We start from the raw sequence: 18,622 nt of genomic DNA, 5'->3' as shown, positions 1-18,622 counted from the left end.
TAAAAGTTGGGATTCAGAGAGTGCTTGATTCTCAAGGATAGAGTTCTGCCATGTAGTCATGGTGTTAGTTGTTAAAACGAGTGAGAACATTAGGACATCAGCTGAGTGAATCTTTCTCCCCCATGTTTAGAGCACTGAGGAGGAGGGTGATGAATGTGTAGTAGGCAGAACGTGTGAAGTGGTATCTTAACGTGCTTTTCCGTGTCTATTTTTGCTCATGTTATATCCTCAGATCTTGGTATAGTGCCTGGCATATAGTAGTCACTCAGTAAAAGTTGTAGAAGTAAAAAAGGACTAATATAGTTTTATAGATGTCTCCTTTAAGGTGACTCATTACCCTAAATTAATTATTTGGCCATTTAGGAGGAAGAGTGAGGCAGAACAAGAGCCAACCCCAAAGGCTTATAGCAGCAAGTTGTATAAAAAAGGAAAGATCCCAGATTTCTGTCACCAAGATATTTTCACTCGTGTCATGATACTTTTCTGGTGATGAGAATATGCTTAATACATTTGATAAAGGTTTTAAATGCCTTCTTTGTTTTAGGCATTGTACTGGGCCCTGGAGATATAGCCTGAACAAAACAGACATACATCTTGCCCTCATGGAACTTACAGTCTAATGGGAGTGACAAAAAAGTAAATAGGCAATTATTAATAAAGCATGACAAATGCTGTGAAGGGGGAAGTGCAGAATAATGTGAGGACATATAGAAGGAACATCTAATAGAAACATCTCAGCTGAGACCTGAGGAAATAGTTGGCCAAGCAAAGTGTTCTAGGCGGTTAGAACAGCATCAGCAAATGCAAAAAATGATGACACAAACCTGGAAAATTGGGAAGCTAATATTCAATAGGCTAGCGAAGGGACATTGAGAATGTGAGCAGAGACCAAATCCTATAAGGCCTTACCAGCCATTTTACGTAGCTTCAAATTTGTCCTGTGGGGTAGGGAATCCTTGAAGGAGTGACATAATCATACATGTGACTTTAAAATAGTACTGTGATTTCACTGTGGACAATGGATTGGAGGGGATTAGAGTGAATTCAGGGAGACCATTTGGTAAGCTAGTAATTTTGATGAGAGAACTGAGGGAACTTGAACTAGGGAGAGAAGTAGACAGGTTGAGAGAGTATGGAACCTGAGGGAGAAAAGTGCCTTGATTTCTGGCTTGAGCCATGGGATCAATGTTGGTTCCATTTACTGAGCTAAAGGACTGTTGAGAACAAATGAGTTTGGGAGAAAAGATGATGCGTTTAGTTTTGGATTTGCTGAGTTTGTGGGGATGTGTGGTTCAGCCCTGTGGGACTTCTTGTGGACTTCCATTCCTTGTGGAAACCAGGAAAGATAGAAATACGGAAGTCGTCAGTTTATGGATAGTTACTAAGGCTGTAATAGTAGGTGAGATTGAGATGGAACAGCCAATAGATGGGAAGAAGCCCAAAAGAATATGGTGTTCCCATAACCAAGTGAAGAAAGTGCTAAAAAAAAAAAAAAAAAAGTAGTTGAGATTGTGCAGGAAACAAGATGTAAGAGAAGAGAAGCCTAAGACCAGAACCCTACATTTACGGACAGATAGAGAAAAAGGAACTGCCATAGGAGGAGACTGGGGAACTTTAGGTCCCAGAAGTCAGGAATGGAGGAGTGGTTGATATCTTTTACACTAAGATACCCAGTAAGATATGTATTGAGGGGTGTGTGTTGGATGTAGCAACGAGGCTGTTGATGACTTTGGCTAGGGCAGTTTGAATGTGGGAGCAGAAGACAGGTTGCATTACCTTGAGGAGTGAATGAGTGGTCAAAGTGAAGACTGAGTAAAAATGATGTCTTTGAGAAGTTTAGCTGTGAAGGAAATGAGAGAAAGGGCAGTACTTGGAGTGTGACATGGGGTTAAAAGAAAGTTAAACTTTTTCCATTAAGTTCTTTTAATTACTTTTCCTTTTAGGAATGTGATTTATCTTTTCAGTATTATGTCTGTTTTCTTGGCTTTGTTTGGAGGTGATGGATGGGGCAAGAACTGAAAGTATATAACTATTTAGCTTTTGCATTGTGTAGTTAATCATCTGCATTTGGTAAGAAAATAGCTTTACTGTCTTAATTAGCTAGATTTTCTCTATGTAATTGTTGAGAGATTTTCTAGATAATGAAACCTCATTTTAATCTATTGCATCTTCTGTTTGTTTTTAGATCATTCATCGAGATATAAAACCTGAGAATATTTTAGTATCCCAGTCAGGAATTACTAAACTCTGTGATTTTGGTTTTGCACGAACGCTAGCAGCTCCTGGAGACATTTATACGGACTATGTGGCCACACGCTGGTATAGAGCTCCAGAATTAGTATTAAAAGATACATCTTATGGAAAGTAAGTATATTTGGGAATCCTGCCTGGCCTTTCCTAGCCGTCTCTTTTTTTCCCTTGGTGTATCTGTCACCCATACTACTGACACCCTCTGCCTTCTGCATCTGGGTTTGGGCTAGAAAAGGGACACACCAAAATAGAGCAGAGAGACCCTAGGCACCTGCCCTGCTGCTATTGACGTTACCACGCTTGCCCTCTGGGGCTGAGTGGCCCCAGCCCCAGAAGACCTATGCAGTCACCCCTCAGGCTGTATCCATGCTTGCTTTAAGCTGTGCCACACCCTTAACAGAGTTGCCTCCCCTGCTTATCTGTAGGCTCTACATTTACTGTACTCTGCCAGTGTTACCACAGGATCTGCCAGATTTCCTGCTTCTTGAATATGGCACAATCTTTGCAGACTGGCAAATAATTTTTAAATTGTACTGTTCTAGATGCCTCAAAAAGTAGAAAGGTCTCAGTCTATTGTGAAACAGTAGAAACAGTATAGGAAACAACAATCTAATAAATACTGAATCTTGAAGAACAAAGGGACCAAGTTGTACAACTGAATACAAGAAATGGGAGTGGGGATAATTCTCACATGCTTTTCCTAGAAACCACTGTTCTGTTATTATAATAATATCTAACATAGGGGCTTCCCTGGTGGTGCAGTGGTTAAGAATCCGCCTGCCAATACAGGGGACACGGGTTCAAGCCCTGGTCCGGGAAGATCCAACATGCCGCGGAGCAACTAAGCCCGTGCACCACAACTACCAAGCCTGTGCTCTAGACCCTGCGAGCCACAACTACTGAGCCCGCATGCCACAACTACTGAAGCCCGCACTCCTAGAGCCCGTGCTCTGCAACAAGAGAAGCCACCGCCATGAGAAGCCCGTGCACGGCAATGAAGAGTAGCCCTCGCTCACCGCAACTAGAGAGAAAGCCCACGCGCAGCAACAGACCCAATGCAGCCGTAAATAAGTAAATAAATAAAAAAATTAATTTATTTTTTAAAAAATCTAATATCAATAAGTACTTATTTTAAAGCTAGAAACTGTTCTAAATGCTTTACATGCATTAAATTATCTAATTTTCACAACAACCCTCTGATGAAGGTGCTAGTATTTTATCCCCATTTCAAATAAGACGACACTAAGACAGGTAGTGAGTAAGACACTAAGAAAGTAAGAAAGTGAGTAAGTTTACTAAGAAAAGTAAACTAATTTACCCAAAGTCTATCCAGGGTATGTTTTCGACTGCACTTATCACTGATACCATATGCAGACCACCTCTGTGCCTCAGTTACTTTATCTGTACAATGGAAATAATAATGGAACCAGCTTCATAGGTTTCTTGTGCGGATTAAATGATTTAATGAATGAGAAAAATGAAAATAAAGTAAATGCTCAATCAATGTAGCCTCTGTAAGATCTCTCCTAGTTTTACCCTCTGTTTGTGATATTTTACTTAAATTCCTTTCCTGATGTACCCCCTTATTCCTATCCCTTGCCCCCAAATCATATCCTCCTCTAAATCCTGTTGTACATTATATGTAAATTTTGTACCAGTTAATATTTAATATGGCCTAGTTCTATCTACCTCTTTTTAAAATATTCTTGCTGAAAGATAAATTCCTTGAGGATAGGTGTAATCTCTTGTATTCTAGAGAGCCAAAATTGATGCCTTGTATATAGTCAGTTTGGATTCTAATGCAAGGCTTCACATTGAGTTTGAAATAAATTTGCTAGTGAGTTTTTAAAACATGTTAAATTTTAACATCTTTACATTTTAAAACATGTAGAATAAAACACAGATACAAGAAAAGCTCACACAACAAATGTATACTTCCATCACCAGATGGAAAAATAGAATTTTGCAGGCTACCCCAGAAAACCCTCTATGTGCCCTATTCCACTTACAATACTCTTTCCAACCTCAAAAGTAACATGATATTGACTTTTTTTTTAATAGATTTATTTATTTATTTTTGGCTGCGTTGGGTCCTTCATGGCTGTGCGCGGGCTTTCTCTAGTTGCAGTGAGCGGGCGCTACTCTTCGTTGCAGTGCATGGGCTTCTCATTGCAGTGGCTTCTCTTGTTGCAGAGCACGAGCTCTAGGCGCATGGGCTCAGTAGTTGTGGCTCACGGGCTCTAGAGCGCAGGCTCAGTAGTTGTGGCACACGGGCTTCATTGCTCCACGGCATGTGAGATCTTCCCGGACCAGGGCTCAAACCTGTGTCCCCTGCCTTGGCAGGCAGATTCTTAACCACTGCGCCTCCAGGGAAGTCCCTTGACTCTTATTATAATCAGTTTCTTGCATTTTTAATAGTTTTATTACGCCAAAGTATATCTACTTAGTTTAGCCTTTTTTAATGACAGCTCTTTTAAAGATATGATTCACATACCATACAATTGACAGATTTAAAGTGTACAATTCAGTGGTTTTTAGTATATTTACAGAGTCGTGCGACCATTACCACATTCAATTTTAGAACATTTTCATCACCCCAAAAAGAAATCCTGTGCTCATTAGAAGTCACTCCCCATTTCCTCCCAACCCTTCCAGGCCTAGGCAACCACCAATCTACTTTCATTTTCTCTGGATTTGCCTACTCTGGACATTTCATATAAGTGGAATTATGCAATATTTGGTCCTTTGGGACTGATTTATCTCACTTAACATATTGTTTTCAAGATTCATCTGTGTTGCAGCATGTATTGGTACTTTATCTTTTTTGGCTGTATAATATCCATTTTATGGGTATACTACATTTTATTTACCCATTCATTAGTTGATGGACATTTTGATTGTTTCTACTTTTTGGCTATTATGAATAATACTGCTGTGAACATTTGTATACACATTTTACTGTGGACATGTGTCTTTATTTCTTTTGGGTATGTACCTAGGATTTGAAATTGTGGGTCATATGGTAACTCCATGTCGAGTTTTTTAAGGAAATGCTGGACTGTTTTTCAAAGTGTCTGCATCATTTTACTTTCCCACCAGCAGAGTATGAGGGTTACAAATTTCTCCACATCCTCACCAAGACTTGTTAGTATCTGACTTTTGGATTCTGGTTATCCTAATGGGTGTGAAGTGGTATCTCATTATGGGTTTAATTTGCATTTCCTTGATGACTAATGATTGTTGAACTTCATTGTTGATCTTTTATGTGCTTATTGGCCATTTATATATCTTCCTTAGAGAAATGTCTGTTCAGATCCATAGCCCATTTTTAAATTATATTGGCTTTTATTATTAAATTGTAAGAATTCTTCATATACTCTAGATACAAATTCCTTATCAGGTATATATTTGCGAGTATTTTCTCTCACTCTGAAGTAGTCTCTTCATTTTCTTAATGGTGTCTTTTGTTACACAAAATTTTTTATTTTGATGAAGTCCATTCTATCTGTTTTTTCCATTTGTTGCCTATGCTTTTGGTGTCATATTTAAGAATCCTTTGCCAAATCCAAGGTTGTGAAGATTTACCCCTCTGTTTTGTTTTAAGAGGTTTATACTTCTAGTTCTTACATTTAAGTCTTTCATCTTTTTTGAGTTAATTTTTAATTAAATGTGAAGTTAATATAATTAATTTAATGAAGTTAATTTAAATGAAGTTAATTTAATTAACTTCATTCTTTTGCATGTGTTTAGCCATTTGTTCCAGCACCATTTGTTGGAGAGATGATTTCTTTCCCCTATTAAATGGTCTTGGCACCCTTGATGAAAATCAGATGGTTTATTTATGGACTTCTGATTCTGTTCCATTGATCTGTATCTCTATCCTTGTTCTAGAACCACACTGTCTTGATTACCATTGCTTTGTAGCTAGTTTGAAATCAGGAAGTGTGAGTGCTGCAACTTTGTTCTTTTTTAAGATTGTTTTGGCTGTTATGGGACCCTTGCAATTCCATGTGAATTTTAGGATCAGATTTATCAATTTTGGGGTTTTTTTTGGCCAATAAGACAGCTAGGATTCTGATAGGGATTGCATATCTATAAATCAGTTTGGAGAATATTGCCATCTTAATGTTAAGTCTGCTCATCTGTGAACATAAGATGTTTTCAGATCTTTAATTTCTTTCAACAATGTTTTATAGCTTTTAGCACATACATTTTACATTTTTTTCATGGTAAGGCATTTTATTTTAAATATAGCAGTGTGTACATGTCAATCCCAAACTCCCAATCTATCCCTCCCCACTGCCCTTCCACCTGGTAACCATAAGTTCCTTCTCTTAGCCTGTGAGTCTGTTTTGTAGGTAAGTTCAATAGTACCATTTTTTTTAGATTCCGCATATACGTGATATCATGATATTTGTCTTTCTCTGTCTGATTTACTTCACTTAGTATGATAATATCCAGGTCCATCCATGTTGCTGCAAATGGCATTATTTCATTCTTTTTAATGGCTGAGTAATATTCCACTGTATATATGTACCATATCTTCTTTATCCATTCATCTGTTGATAGACATTTAGGTTGCTTCCATGTCTTGGCTATTGTAAACAGTGCTGCAATGAACATTGGGGTGCATGTATCCTTTCAAACCATGTTTTTCTCCGGATGTATGCCCAAGAGTGGGATTGTTGGATCATATGGTAGCTCTATTTTTAGTTTTTTAAGGAACCTCGATACTGTTCTCCATAGTGGCTTTACCAATTTACATTCCCACTAATAGTGTAGGAGGGTTCCCTTTTCTCCACACCCTCTCCAGCATTTATGTTTGTCGACTTTTTGATGATGGCCATTCTGACTGGTGTGAGGTGATATCTCATTGTAGTTTTGATGTGCATTTCTCTAATAATTAATGATGTTGAGCATCTTTTCATGTGCCTGTTGGCTATCTGTATGTCTTCTTTGGAGAAATGTCTCTTTAGGTCTTCCACCCATTTTCTGATTGGGTTTTTTGTTTTTTTGGTATTGAGCTGCATGAGCTGTTTATAAATTTTGGAGACTAATCCCTTGTCGGTTGCATCATTTGCAAATATTTTCTCTCATTCTGTGGGTTGTCTTTTTGTTTTGTTTATGGTTTCCTTTGCTAGGCAAAAGCTTTTGAGTTTAATTAGGTTCCATTTGTTACATTTTACATTTATTTTGTTAAATTTATTCCTAAGTATTTTATTCTTTTATTTTTTTAATTTTTAATTTTTTTTTTTTATTTTTTGGCCACACAGCGTGGCATGTGTGATCTTAGTTCCCTGACCAGGCATCGAACCCACACCCCGTGCAGTGGAAGTGCAGAGTCTTAACCACTGGACCGCCAGGGGAGTCCCAGTATTTTATTCTTTTTGATGCTATTGTGAATCAAATTTTCTTAATTTCATTTTCAGATTGTTCATTGCAAGTGTAAAAAAATTCAAGGGATTTTTGTATATTGATCTTGTATCTTGCAACCTTGCTGAACTTATTAGTTCTAATAATTGTTTAGTGGATTTATACTTTCTGTATAAAAGATCATGTTATCTGTGGGTAGAGATAATTTTACTTCTTTTCTGGTCTGGATGCCTTCCATTTCTTTTTCCTGCCTAATTTCTTTGACCAGAACCTCCAGCACAATGTTGAATGGAAGTGGTAAGAGCAGACATCCTTGTCTTATTCCAAATCTTAGGAGAAAAACTCCCCATCTTTTCACTATTAAGTATGATGTTAGCTGTGGTTTTTTCATAGGTACCCTTTATTGTGTTGACAAAGTTTCCTTTTAATTCCTAGTTTATTGAGGGTTTTTATCATGAAAGGGTATTGGTCAAATACTTTTTCTGCACCTGCTGAGATGATCATGTGAATTTTTGTTTTTTAATTTATTGATATAATGTATTACATTAATTGATTTTTCCATGTTGAGCTAACCTGTGTTCCTGGGATAAATCCCACTTAATCATGGTGTATAATTCTTTTTATATGTTGCTAGATTCAGTTTGCTAGTATTTTGTTGAGAATTTTTGTGTCCATATGTGTAAAAGATATTGGTGTGTAGTTTTCTTTTCTAGTGATGTTTTTGTCTGATTTTGGTATCGGGATAATACTGGTTTCTAAAAAGGAGTTGGGAACTGTTTATACCTCTTCTATTTTTTGAAAGAGTTTGTGAAGAATTCACATGATCATCTTCTTTAAATGTTTGGTGGAATTCAGTAGTGAAGCCCTCTGGGCCTGGGCTTTCCTTTGTGTGTAGTTTTTTGATTACTAATTCAAAATTTTCACTTGCTGTAGGTTTATTTAGATTGTCTATTTTTTTTCTTTCTTTTCTTTTTTTTTTCTGACTGTGCCACACAGCATGTGGGATCTTAGTTCCCCAACCAGGGACCACACTCGTGCCCCTTGCAGTGGAAGCGTGGAGTCTTAACCAGTGGGCCACCAAGGAAGTACCTGTTGACTTCTTTCTGAACCAATTTCAGTAGTTTGTGTTTTTCTCAGAAACTATCCTTTAATCTGAATTCTCTGATTTGTTGGTATACAGTTATTCATTGTATTTTTAAAATATTTTATTTATTTATTTATTTATTTATTTGGTTGCACCATGTCTTAGTTGCAGCAGGTAGACTCCTTAGTTGAGACTCACAGGCTCCTTAGTTGTGGCATGTAAACTCTTAGCTGGGGCATGCATGTGGGATCTAGTTCCCTGACCAGGGATCGAACCCAGGCCCCCTGCATTGGGAGCTCAGAGTCTTAACCACTGTGCCACCAGGGAAGTCCCTGTTCATTGTATTTTTTGATAGTACTTTTTATGTTTGTAAGGTTGGTAGTCGTGTTACTTCTTTCATTTCTGATTCCAGTAATTTGAGTCTTCACTCTTTTTTTCTTAGTCATTCTAGCTAAATGTCGATTCTGTTGATTTTTACAGAAAACCAGCTTTTGGTTTCATTGATTTTCTCTATTTTAAAAAATTCTGTTACATTAGTTTTCACTCTGATCTGATCTAATGTTTTCCTTCCTTCTGGTTGCTGTAGTTTTAGTTTGCTCTGCTTTTTCCAGTGTCTTATGATGGAAGGTTAGGTCGTAGATTTGATATCTGTCTTAATTCTTTTTTAAAAAAATTAATTTTATTGAAGGGTATTTGATTTACAATGTTGTGTTAATTTCTGCTGTACAGCAGAGTGATTCAGTTATATTGATACATGGACATATATTCTTTTTCGTATTATTTTCTATTATGGTTTATTACAGAATATTGAATATAGTTCCCTGAGCTATACAGTACCACCTTGTTGTTTATCCATTCTATATATAATAGTTTGCATCTGCTCATCCCAAACTCCCAATCCATCCCTCCTCCACCCCCCAGTCCCTTTGGCAGCCACAAGTCTGTTCTCTATATCTGTGAGTCTGTTTCTGTTTCTGTTTCATAGGTAAGTTGATTTATGTCGTATTTTAGATTCCACATATAAGTGATGTCATGTGGTGTCTGTCTTTCTCTTTCTAACTTACTTCACTAGTGTGATAATCTCTAGGTCCATCCGTGTTGCTGCAAATGGCATTATTTCATTCTTTTTTACGGCTGAGTAGTATTCCATTGTGTGTATATATATATATATATATATATATATATATATATATATACACCACATCTTTATCCATTCATCTGTCAATGGACATTTAAGTTGTTTCCATGTCTTGGCTATTGTATATAGTGCTGCTGTGCAGATAGGGATAGGTGTGTTGTCTGTCTTAATTCTTTTTTTTTTTTTTTTTTAATTTATTTATGGCTGTGTTGGGTCTTTGTTTCTGTGCGAGGGCTTTCTCTAGTTGTGGCAAGCGGGGGCCATTCTTCATCGCGGTGCGCGGGCCTCTCACTATCGCGGCCTCTCTTGTTGAGGAGCACAGGCTCTAGGTGCACAGGCTTCAGTAGTTGTGGCTCGCGGGTTCTAGAGCACAGGCTCAGTAATTGTGGCTCACGGGCCCAGCCGCTCTGCGGCATGTGGGACCCTCCCAGACCAAGGCTCAAACCCATGTCCCCGGCATTGGCAGGCAGACTCTCAACCACTGCACCACCAGGGAAGCCCCTTAATTCTTAATATAGGCATTTATAGTTGTAAATTTCTCTCTAAGCACTGCTTTACCTACATACCCTAAATTTTGTTTTGTTTCTTCATTTTCATTCATCTCAAAGTATTTTCTGTTTTCCCTTTTGATTTCTTCTTTGATACATTTGTTATTTAGTAATGTGTCATTTCCCAAATTTTCCTACTACTTATATCAAATTGTATTCTGTTGTGATAGGAGAATATACTTTGTATCATTTCTGTCTTTTTAAATTTACTGAGGTTTGTTTATGGCCTACCATATAGTCTTATCTTGGTGAATGTTCCATGCGACTTGAGAAAATGTATATTCTGTTATTGGATGAAGTATTCGATAGATGTCTATTAGGTCTAACTGGTTTATAGTGTTATTCAAGTCTTCTGTTTCCTTGTTGATCTGTCCAGTTGTTCTCAACATGTTTATAATTGTTATAGCTTTCTGATGAATTGACACTTTTATCATTATAACATTATCTCTAGTAACATTTTCTGTTTGAAGTCTACTTTGTCCAGTTTTCTTGTGGTTGTTGTTTGCATGATGTAGCTTTTTCATTCCTTTTACTTTCAATATGTTTGTATCTTTGAATAAATGTGTAAAATTTATTAAATGTGTCTCCTGTAAACAGCATATAGTTGAATTATGTTTTTTTTGAAATTCAGGCTGACAATCTCTGCCTTTTAAGTAGATTGTTGAATCTATTCGCATTTAATGTTATTAGTGATATAGTTAGATTTACACCTGCTTTTTTTTTTTAATATATCCTTTTTAAAAAAAAAATAAATTTATTTATTTATTTATTTTATTTTTGGCTGTGTTGGGTCTTCGTTGCTGTGCGTGGGCTTTCTCTAGTTGTGAGTGGGGGCTACTCTTCGTTGCGGTGCATGGACTTCTCATTGCGGTGGCTTCTCTTGTTGTGGAGCACAGGCTCTAGGCACGCGGGCTTCAGTAGTTGTGGCACGTGGGCTCAGTAGTTGTGGCTTGCGGGTCTAGAGCACAGGCTCAGTAGTTGCGGTGCACAGGCTTTGTTGCTCCACGGCATGTGGGATGTTCCCAGATGAGGGCTCGAACCCGTGTCCCCTGCATTGGCAGGCGGATTCTTAACCACTGTGCCACTAGGGAAGTCCATACACCTGCTTTATTTCTTTATTTGTGTCTCATGTCTTTTTTGTTCCTCTGTTCTTATTTTACTGCTTTCCTTTTTCATTAAGTGAATATCTTGTAATGTATCAGTTCAATTTCTTTCTTTTTTTTTCTTGGCCATGCTGTGCGGCATGTGGGAATCTTAGTTCCCCGACCAGGGTTCGAATCTGTGCCCCCTGCATTGGAAGCGTGGAGTCTTACCCACTGGACCGCCAGGGAAGTCCCTCAATTCAATTTCTTTAATGATTTTTTTTTCTCTAGTTTTTGGGGATTTGTTTAGTGGTGGCTCTAATGTTTATTATGTACACCTTAAATTATCATAATCAGCTTCAAATTTATATTAGCTTAATTCCAGTGATATATACATAGAAAACTTACTCCTATATAGCTTTATTCCCTTTTCTGTCTTTTTGTGGTATTTTTGCTGTGTATAATAATTTATTAATTTTACAAACCCAAAAATACCTTGTTGTAATTATTACTTTATAATCTATAGTAATTTCCTTAGCCAAAACAGTTTTGCTCTCTCTTACCTCCCTTTTGCTGTTATTGGCAAATAATGTTACACATATATTACATTTCTATATGTTACAGGCCCAACAGTATACTATATGCATAGTATTTTATGCAATTGCTTTTAAAATAAATCAAGAGAATAAAAGAGAAAAATAGGAATTTATACTGTCTTTTTTTCTTCCGGTTTTATTGAGATGTAATCGACGTACAGCACTATATAAGTTTAAGGTATACAGCATAATGATTTGACTTACATACATCATGAAATGATTATCACAGTAAGTTTAGTAAACATCTATCATCTCACATAGATACAAAATTAAGGAAATAGAAAATAATTTTTCTGTGTGATGAGAATTAAGATTTACTCTCTTACAACTTTCATATGTAACATACAACAGTGTTAATTATATTTATCATTATCCCTTGTACTTATTTATCTTATATCTGGAAGTTTATACCTTTTGACTACCTTCATCCATTTTCCCCTCCCCCCACATCCCCCTGCCTCTGTTGTAACCACAAATCTAATCTCGTTTTCTATGAGTTTGTTTGTTTTTAAAGTATTGGGTTGGCCCAAAAGTTCGTTCGGGTATTTCATCTTACAGAAAAACCCGAACGAACTTTTTGGCCAACCCAATGTAATTGACCTATAACCCTATGTGATTTGATATTTCTATACATTTCAGATAATCACCATGATAAGTTTAGTTATGATATGTATCATACAAAAATATTACATAGTTACTGACTATGTTCACCATACTGTACGTTTCATCCCTTTGGCGCATTTATTTTGTAACTGGAAGTTTGTACCTTTTAATCCCCCTCACCTAGTTCTCTCTTCCCCCACCCACTTCCCCTCTGGCAACCACATGTTTGTTCTCTATATATAATTCTGTTTCTGTTTTGCTATGTTTGTTCATTTGTCTTGTTTTTTAAAATCCACATATAAGCGATATCATACAGTATTTGTCTTTCTCTGTCTGAATTTTTTTTTTTTTAATGAAAGCTTCTTTATTTATTTATTTATTCATTTTTGGCTGTGTTGGGTCTTCGTTTCTGTGCGTGGGCTTTCTCTAGTTGTGGCAAGCGGGGGCCACTCTTCATCGCGGTGCGCGGGCCTCTCACTATCGCGGCCTCTCTTGTTGCGGAGCACAGGCTCCAGACGCGCAGGCTCAGTAGTTGTGGCGCACGGGCTTAGTTGCTCCGCGGCATGTGGGATCTTCCCAGACCAGGGCTCGAACCCGTGTCCCCTGCATTGGCAGGCAGATTCTCAACCACTGCGCCACCAGGGAAGCCCCTGAATTATTTCACTTAGCATAATACCGTCTAGGTCCATCCATGTTGTCGCAAATGGCAAAATTTCATTCTTTTTTATGGTTAAGTAATGTACAGTCTTTTATAATAACATAAGTACCTTTACCTGGGCTCATTGTTTTCTGTGTGGACTTGAATTACTGTCTGGAGTCACTTGTTTTTAGCCTGAAGAACTTCCTTTAGTATTTCCTGTTATGCAGGCATGCTGGTAACAAATTCTCTTAGTTTTTGTTTATCTGGGGAAGTCTTTATTTCACCTTCATTTTTAAAAGATAACTTTGCTGGATATAGGATTTTTAGTTAATAATTTTTTCTTCGAGCAGTTTGAATATGTTGTACCACTGCCTTCTGGCCTAAATTTTTTTTTTATATTTATTTATTATTTATTTTTATTTATCTATTTTGGCTGTGCTGGGTCTTAGTTGCAGCATGAGGGATCTCCTTAGTTGCGGCATGTGGACCCTTGGTTGCATCATATAAACTCTTAGTTGCAGCATGCATGCAGGGTCTAGTTCCCCGCCAGGGATTGAACCCAGACCCCCTGCACTGGGAGTGTGGAGTCTTACCCAGTGGACCACCAGGGAAGTCCCTGGCCTAGATTGTTTTTATTGGGAAGTCAACTGTTAATCTTAAGGAGATTCCTCTGTAAGTGATGAATTATTTTTCTCTTGCTGTTTTGAAGTTTTTCTCCACACTCACCCAGGACTTAGCCTCAGGAACAGGTAACTGGGGAAAATATGAGAAATACTGAAGTTTTCCTCTTGGGAATAAAGCCCTCTGACTGGGAGCTAGGGAAAAAGGAAGCCTGAAGTTCTTGGCTGGAACTGTGTAGGGTAGTGTCTTTGCCTTACTGAGCTAGAGTGGAGGAGGGAGAGAGTGGTCTTGATTCAAATACCACAGACTCATCTTTTTAAACAAATTTTCATAGATTTTCTTTTTTTTAAATAATTAATTAATTAATTAGGTTGCGCCAGGTTTTAGTTGTGGCACTTGGGTTCCTTAGTTGCGGCTCGCCAGCTCCTTAGTTGGGCATGTGAACTCTTAGTTGCAGCATGCATGTGGGATCTAGTTCCCTGACCAGGGATTGAACCTGGGCCCCCTGCATTGGGAGCTTGGAGTCTTAACCACTGTGCCACCAGGGAAGTCCCTTCATAGATTTTCTTGAATAGGTGTTTCTTCATTTGCTGTTTGCCCTTAGGACTATTTCTAGAGGTTTTAATTATTGTGGGGGTTTTTTCATAATTTTCACCAGTTTCACTGGAGAGTAGGTCAGCAGATCTCCAAGTCCTTCCCCCACTGTTTGCCCTTAGGACTATTTCTAGAGGTTTTAATTATTGTGGGGTTTTTTTTCATAATTTTCAGCAGTTTCACTGGAGAGTAGGTCAGCAGATCTCCAAGTTCTTCCCCCATGTGATTCTTTTTAATCCTCCTCTTATTCCTGCATGTTATCCTAGGACTTATTCATACTTCAGATAATGGGGGAGCCCGTTAAGATTAGCACTGCAGTGACAATCAATTATATGTATTTTGTCTCCTATTGCTCTTTGAGAGACCTGCCTAGATAATTCTTTACAATTCTGCAGATAATGCCTTACCTTACCAAACTGAACTGTGAAAGTTCAGAACAAGCTGGGAAAAAGTGAACTTATTTGTGTAGGAGTGTTTTTAGTGCCTCTGTTAGAAGTGGAGGAGGTGAGTAGGAATTTCATACTGTAGGGAGAGTGCCTAAAAATACTTTACTTAAAACTTTGAAGGCAATAAGTTGGTCTTAATTTTACTGTTTCTCACTAAAACTTATAAATTTCTATTAAGTTCTTTTTTTTCTTTTCTTTTTTTCTTATTGGAGTATAACTGCTTTACAATGTTGTGTTAGTTTCTGCTGTAAGTTCTTAAAACTTGTGAAGTAAGCAAGCTTTTAAGTTCCTATTATCCAGTTTTTGTTGTAATGTGGACTTAACAAATTGTATACACCACAGTTAAGTCACTTGTTCCTTAAAATCATTATCTAGCAATACACACAGACACACATCTCCTTCCTTTTAAACAGAAATAGGAACATACTATATATATTGTATAGAATCTTGGTTTTTTTTCCTCTCTTTTAATTTTTTAAATTAATATACTTTACTTTTTTAGAGCAGTTTTAGGTGTATAGAAAAATTGAACAGAAAGTACAGGGTTTCCCTATATCCCCTCTACCCCCACCCGCACAGCACAGTTTCCCTATTATTAACATCTAACATTAGTTTGGTACATTTGTTAGAGTTGATAAACCAATATTTATACATTATCATTAATTAAAGTCCATAGTTTATATTAATACTCAGTCTTTGTGTTGTGTTTCCTGTGGGTCTTGACAAATGTATAATGTCATGTATCTACCATTATGGTATCATACAGAATAGTTTCACAGCCCAAAAAATCCTCTGTGCTCTACTATTTTATCTTTCCCTCCTTTTCCCTGAACCCCTGGCAACCACTGATCTTTTAAATCTCTCTATACACTTGCCTTTTCCGGACTGTTGTATAATTGGAGTCATACATTATGCAACCTTTTAAGACGGCTTCTTTCACTTAGCAATGTGTATTTAAGGTTCCTTCATATTTTTTATGGCTTGATAGCTCATTTCTTTGTAATCACTTAATAGTCCATCATATGTATGTCTGACAGTTTGTTTATCCATTCACCTGATGAAAGATATCTTACCTGCTTTCAAGTTTTGGCACTTATGGATAAAGCTGCTATGAGCATTCATCTGCAGGTTTTTTGTGGACATAAGCTTTTCAACTCATTTGGCTAAATACCAAGGAGTGCAGTTTTTGCTGGATTGTATGGTAAGACTATGTTTGGCTTTGTTAGAAGCTGTCAAACTGTCTTCCAAAGTGGCTGTATCATTTTGCATTCCCAACAGCAATGAATGAGAGTTCTGTTGCTCCACGTCCTTACCAGCATTTGGTATTGTCAGTGTTTTAGATTTTAGCCATTCTAATAGGTGTTTGGTGGTATCTGTCTAATTATTGTTTTAATTTACAGTTCCCTGATGACATATGATGTTGAACATCTTTTCATATGCTTATTTGCCATGTGTATATCTTCTTTGGTGAGGTGTCTGTTCAGATATTTTGCCCAATTTTTAATTTGATTGTTTTCTTTTTTCTTTATTTATTTGGTTGCACAGGGTCTTAGTTGCGGCAAGTAGGCTCCTTAGTTGCAGCTCACCAGCTCCTTAGTTGTGGCTCAGCAGCTCCTTAATTGCAGCATGTGGGCTCCTTAGCTGTGCCATGCAAACTCTTAGTTGCGGCATGCATGTGGGATCTAGTTCCCTGACCAGGGATCGAACCCGGGCCCCCTGCATTGGGAGTGTGGAGTCTTATTCACTGTGCCACCAGGGAAGTCCCTGATTGTTTTCTTATTATTGAGTTTTATTTGAGTTGTATATTTTGGATGCAGTTCATTTATCAGTTATGGGTTTTGAAAATATTTTCTCCAACTCTGTGGCTTCTCTTTTCAGTTTCTTAACAGTGTCTTTCACAGAGCAAAAGTTTTAAATTTTAATAATGTACTTCTTAGCCATTTTTTCTTTTGTGGATTATGCTTTTAGTATTGTATCTAAAAACTCATCACCAAACCCAGGGTCATCTAGATTTTCTCCTATATTATTGTCTAGAAGTTTATAGTTTTGCATATTACATTTAGGTCTGTGATCCATTTTGAGTTAATTTTTGTGAAAAGCATAAGCTCTATGTCTAGGTTCATTTCTTCTTGCATATGGATTTCTAGTTGTTCCAGTATCACTTATTAGAAGGACTTTCTTTCCTGAATTGCCTTTGCTCCTTTGTCAAAGATCAGTTGAGCATATTTCTGTGAGTCTATTTCTGGGCACTCTATACTGTTCTCTTGATCTTTTTGTCTGTTTTTTCACCAATATCACACTGTCTCACATACTGTAGCTTTATAGTACGTTTTGAAGTCAGATAGTGTCTTTCTTCTGACTTTGTCCTTGTTCAACATCATGTTGGCTTTTCTGGTTCTATTGCCTTTCCATATAAACTTTAGAATCAATTTATTGATATTCAAATTGGAATTTTTGAAATAAATGTATTTATTTATTTTTGGCTGCGTTGGGTCTTCATTGCTGCACGCAGGCTTTCTCTAGTTGCGGCGAGCGGGGGCTACTCTTTGTTGCAGTGCGTGGGCTTCTTATTGCAGTGGCTTCTCTTGTTGTGGAGCACGGGCTCCAGGCACGCAGGCTTCAGTAGTTGTGGCTTGCGTGCTGTAGAGCGCAGGCTCAGTAGTTGTGGTGCACGGGCTTAGTTGCTCCACGGCATGTGGGATCTTCCCGGACCAGGACTCGAACCCGTGTCCTCTGCATTGGCAGGTGGATTCTTAACCACTGCACCACCAAGGAAGTCCCCTCCAAATTGGATTTTGATTGGGATTGCGTTGAATCTATAGATCAAGTTGGGAAGAACTGACATCTTGACAATATTGAGTTTTCCTATCCATGAACATAGAATGTCTCTCCATTTATTATGTTTACATCTCCTCTGATTTCTTTAATGAACCTTGCTTTTTTCACTTGAGAGTTTATCTCAGAGATCACTTTATATTAACACATGCAGATAGACCTACCTTATTCTTTTTAACAACCGAGTAATATTTCATTGTGTGGTTGTACAAAAACTTACATAGCTATTCCCGTACTGATGGATGTCTAGGTTGTTCCCAATCTTTCTACTACAAACAGTGCTGCAGTGAAATTCTCTTATAATTTATCTTTGTGCACATGTGTGAGTAGATCTTTGGATAAGTTCTTAAGAATAAAGGTGTTTAGTCAAAAATATGTACATTTAAAATTTTAGTAGCTTTTGCCAATTTTCCTCCAAAGAAGTTGTTTAAATTTATACTCCCAGAGCAGTACATGTGAGTATTCATTTTCCATAGCCTCACCAACATAGCAGTTATCAAATTTTATAATTTTTATCAGTTGGATCAATGAAAAATAGATCTCATTATAGTGTTTATTTATAACTTCTTCTGAATGTGAGTTTGGGCATCTTTTTATCTATTTAAAAAACTGATTATGTGGGAAAAAAAGCTTGAATTATGGATGACTCACAATTCATTAAGATAAATAAATGAAAGTAAGTGGTAAAATATTTTTTTTTTTTTTTTTTTTTTTAAACTTTTTTTTTTTTTTTTTTTTTTTTTTAATATTTTATTTATTTATTTATTTATGGCTGTGTTGGGTCTTCGTTTCTGTGCGAGGGCTTCCTCCAG

At 37.2% G+C, this 18,622-nt stretch overlaps 1 protein-coding gene across 10 annotated transcripts in view; it reads left to right on the top strand.

The window, feature by feature from the left end:
* LOC137759541 (serine/threonine-protein phosphatase 2A catalytic subunit alpha isoform) overlaps positions 1-18,622 on the top strand; it is a 133,296-nt gene that overhangs the window by 12,979 nt on the left and 101,695 nt on the right. For 9 of the 10 annotated variants that reach the window (XM_068535890.1, XM_068535894.1, XM_068535888.1 and 6 more), the window contains one exon: positions 2,186-2,364. In XM_068535890.1, coding sequence (XP_068391991.1) covers positions 2,186-2,364 — 179 coding nt within the window. Of the gene's footprint in view, positions 1-2,185; positions 2,365-3,306; positions 3,322-18,622 lie in introns of those variants that run through there. The other variant, XM_068535895.1, reaches the window with a different exon arrangement.

The sequence above is a fragment of the Eschrichtius robustus genome, chromosome 2 (assembly GCF_028021215.1).
Source record: "Eschrichtius robustus isolate mEscRob2 chromosome 2, mEscRob2.pri, whole genome shotgun sequence".
Lineage (NCBI taxonomy): Eukaryota > Metazoa > Chordata > Mammalia > Artiodactyla > Eschrichtiidae > Eschrichtius > Eschrichtius robustus.
Note: the sequence above shows the minus strand (reverse complement) of the source record. Positions and strands in the feature narration are given on the sequence as shown.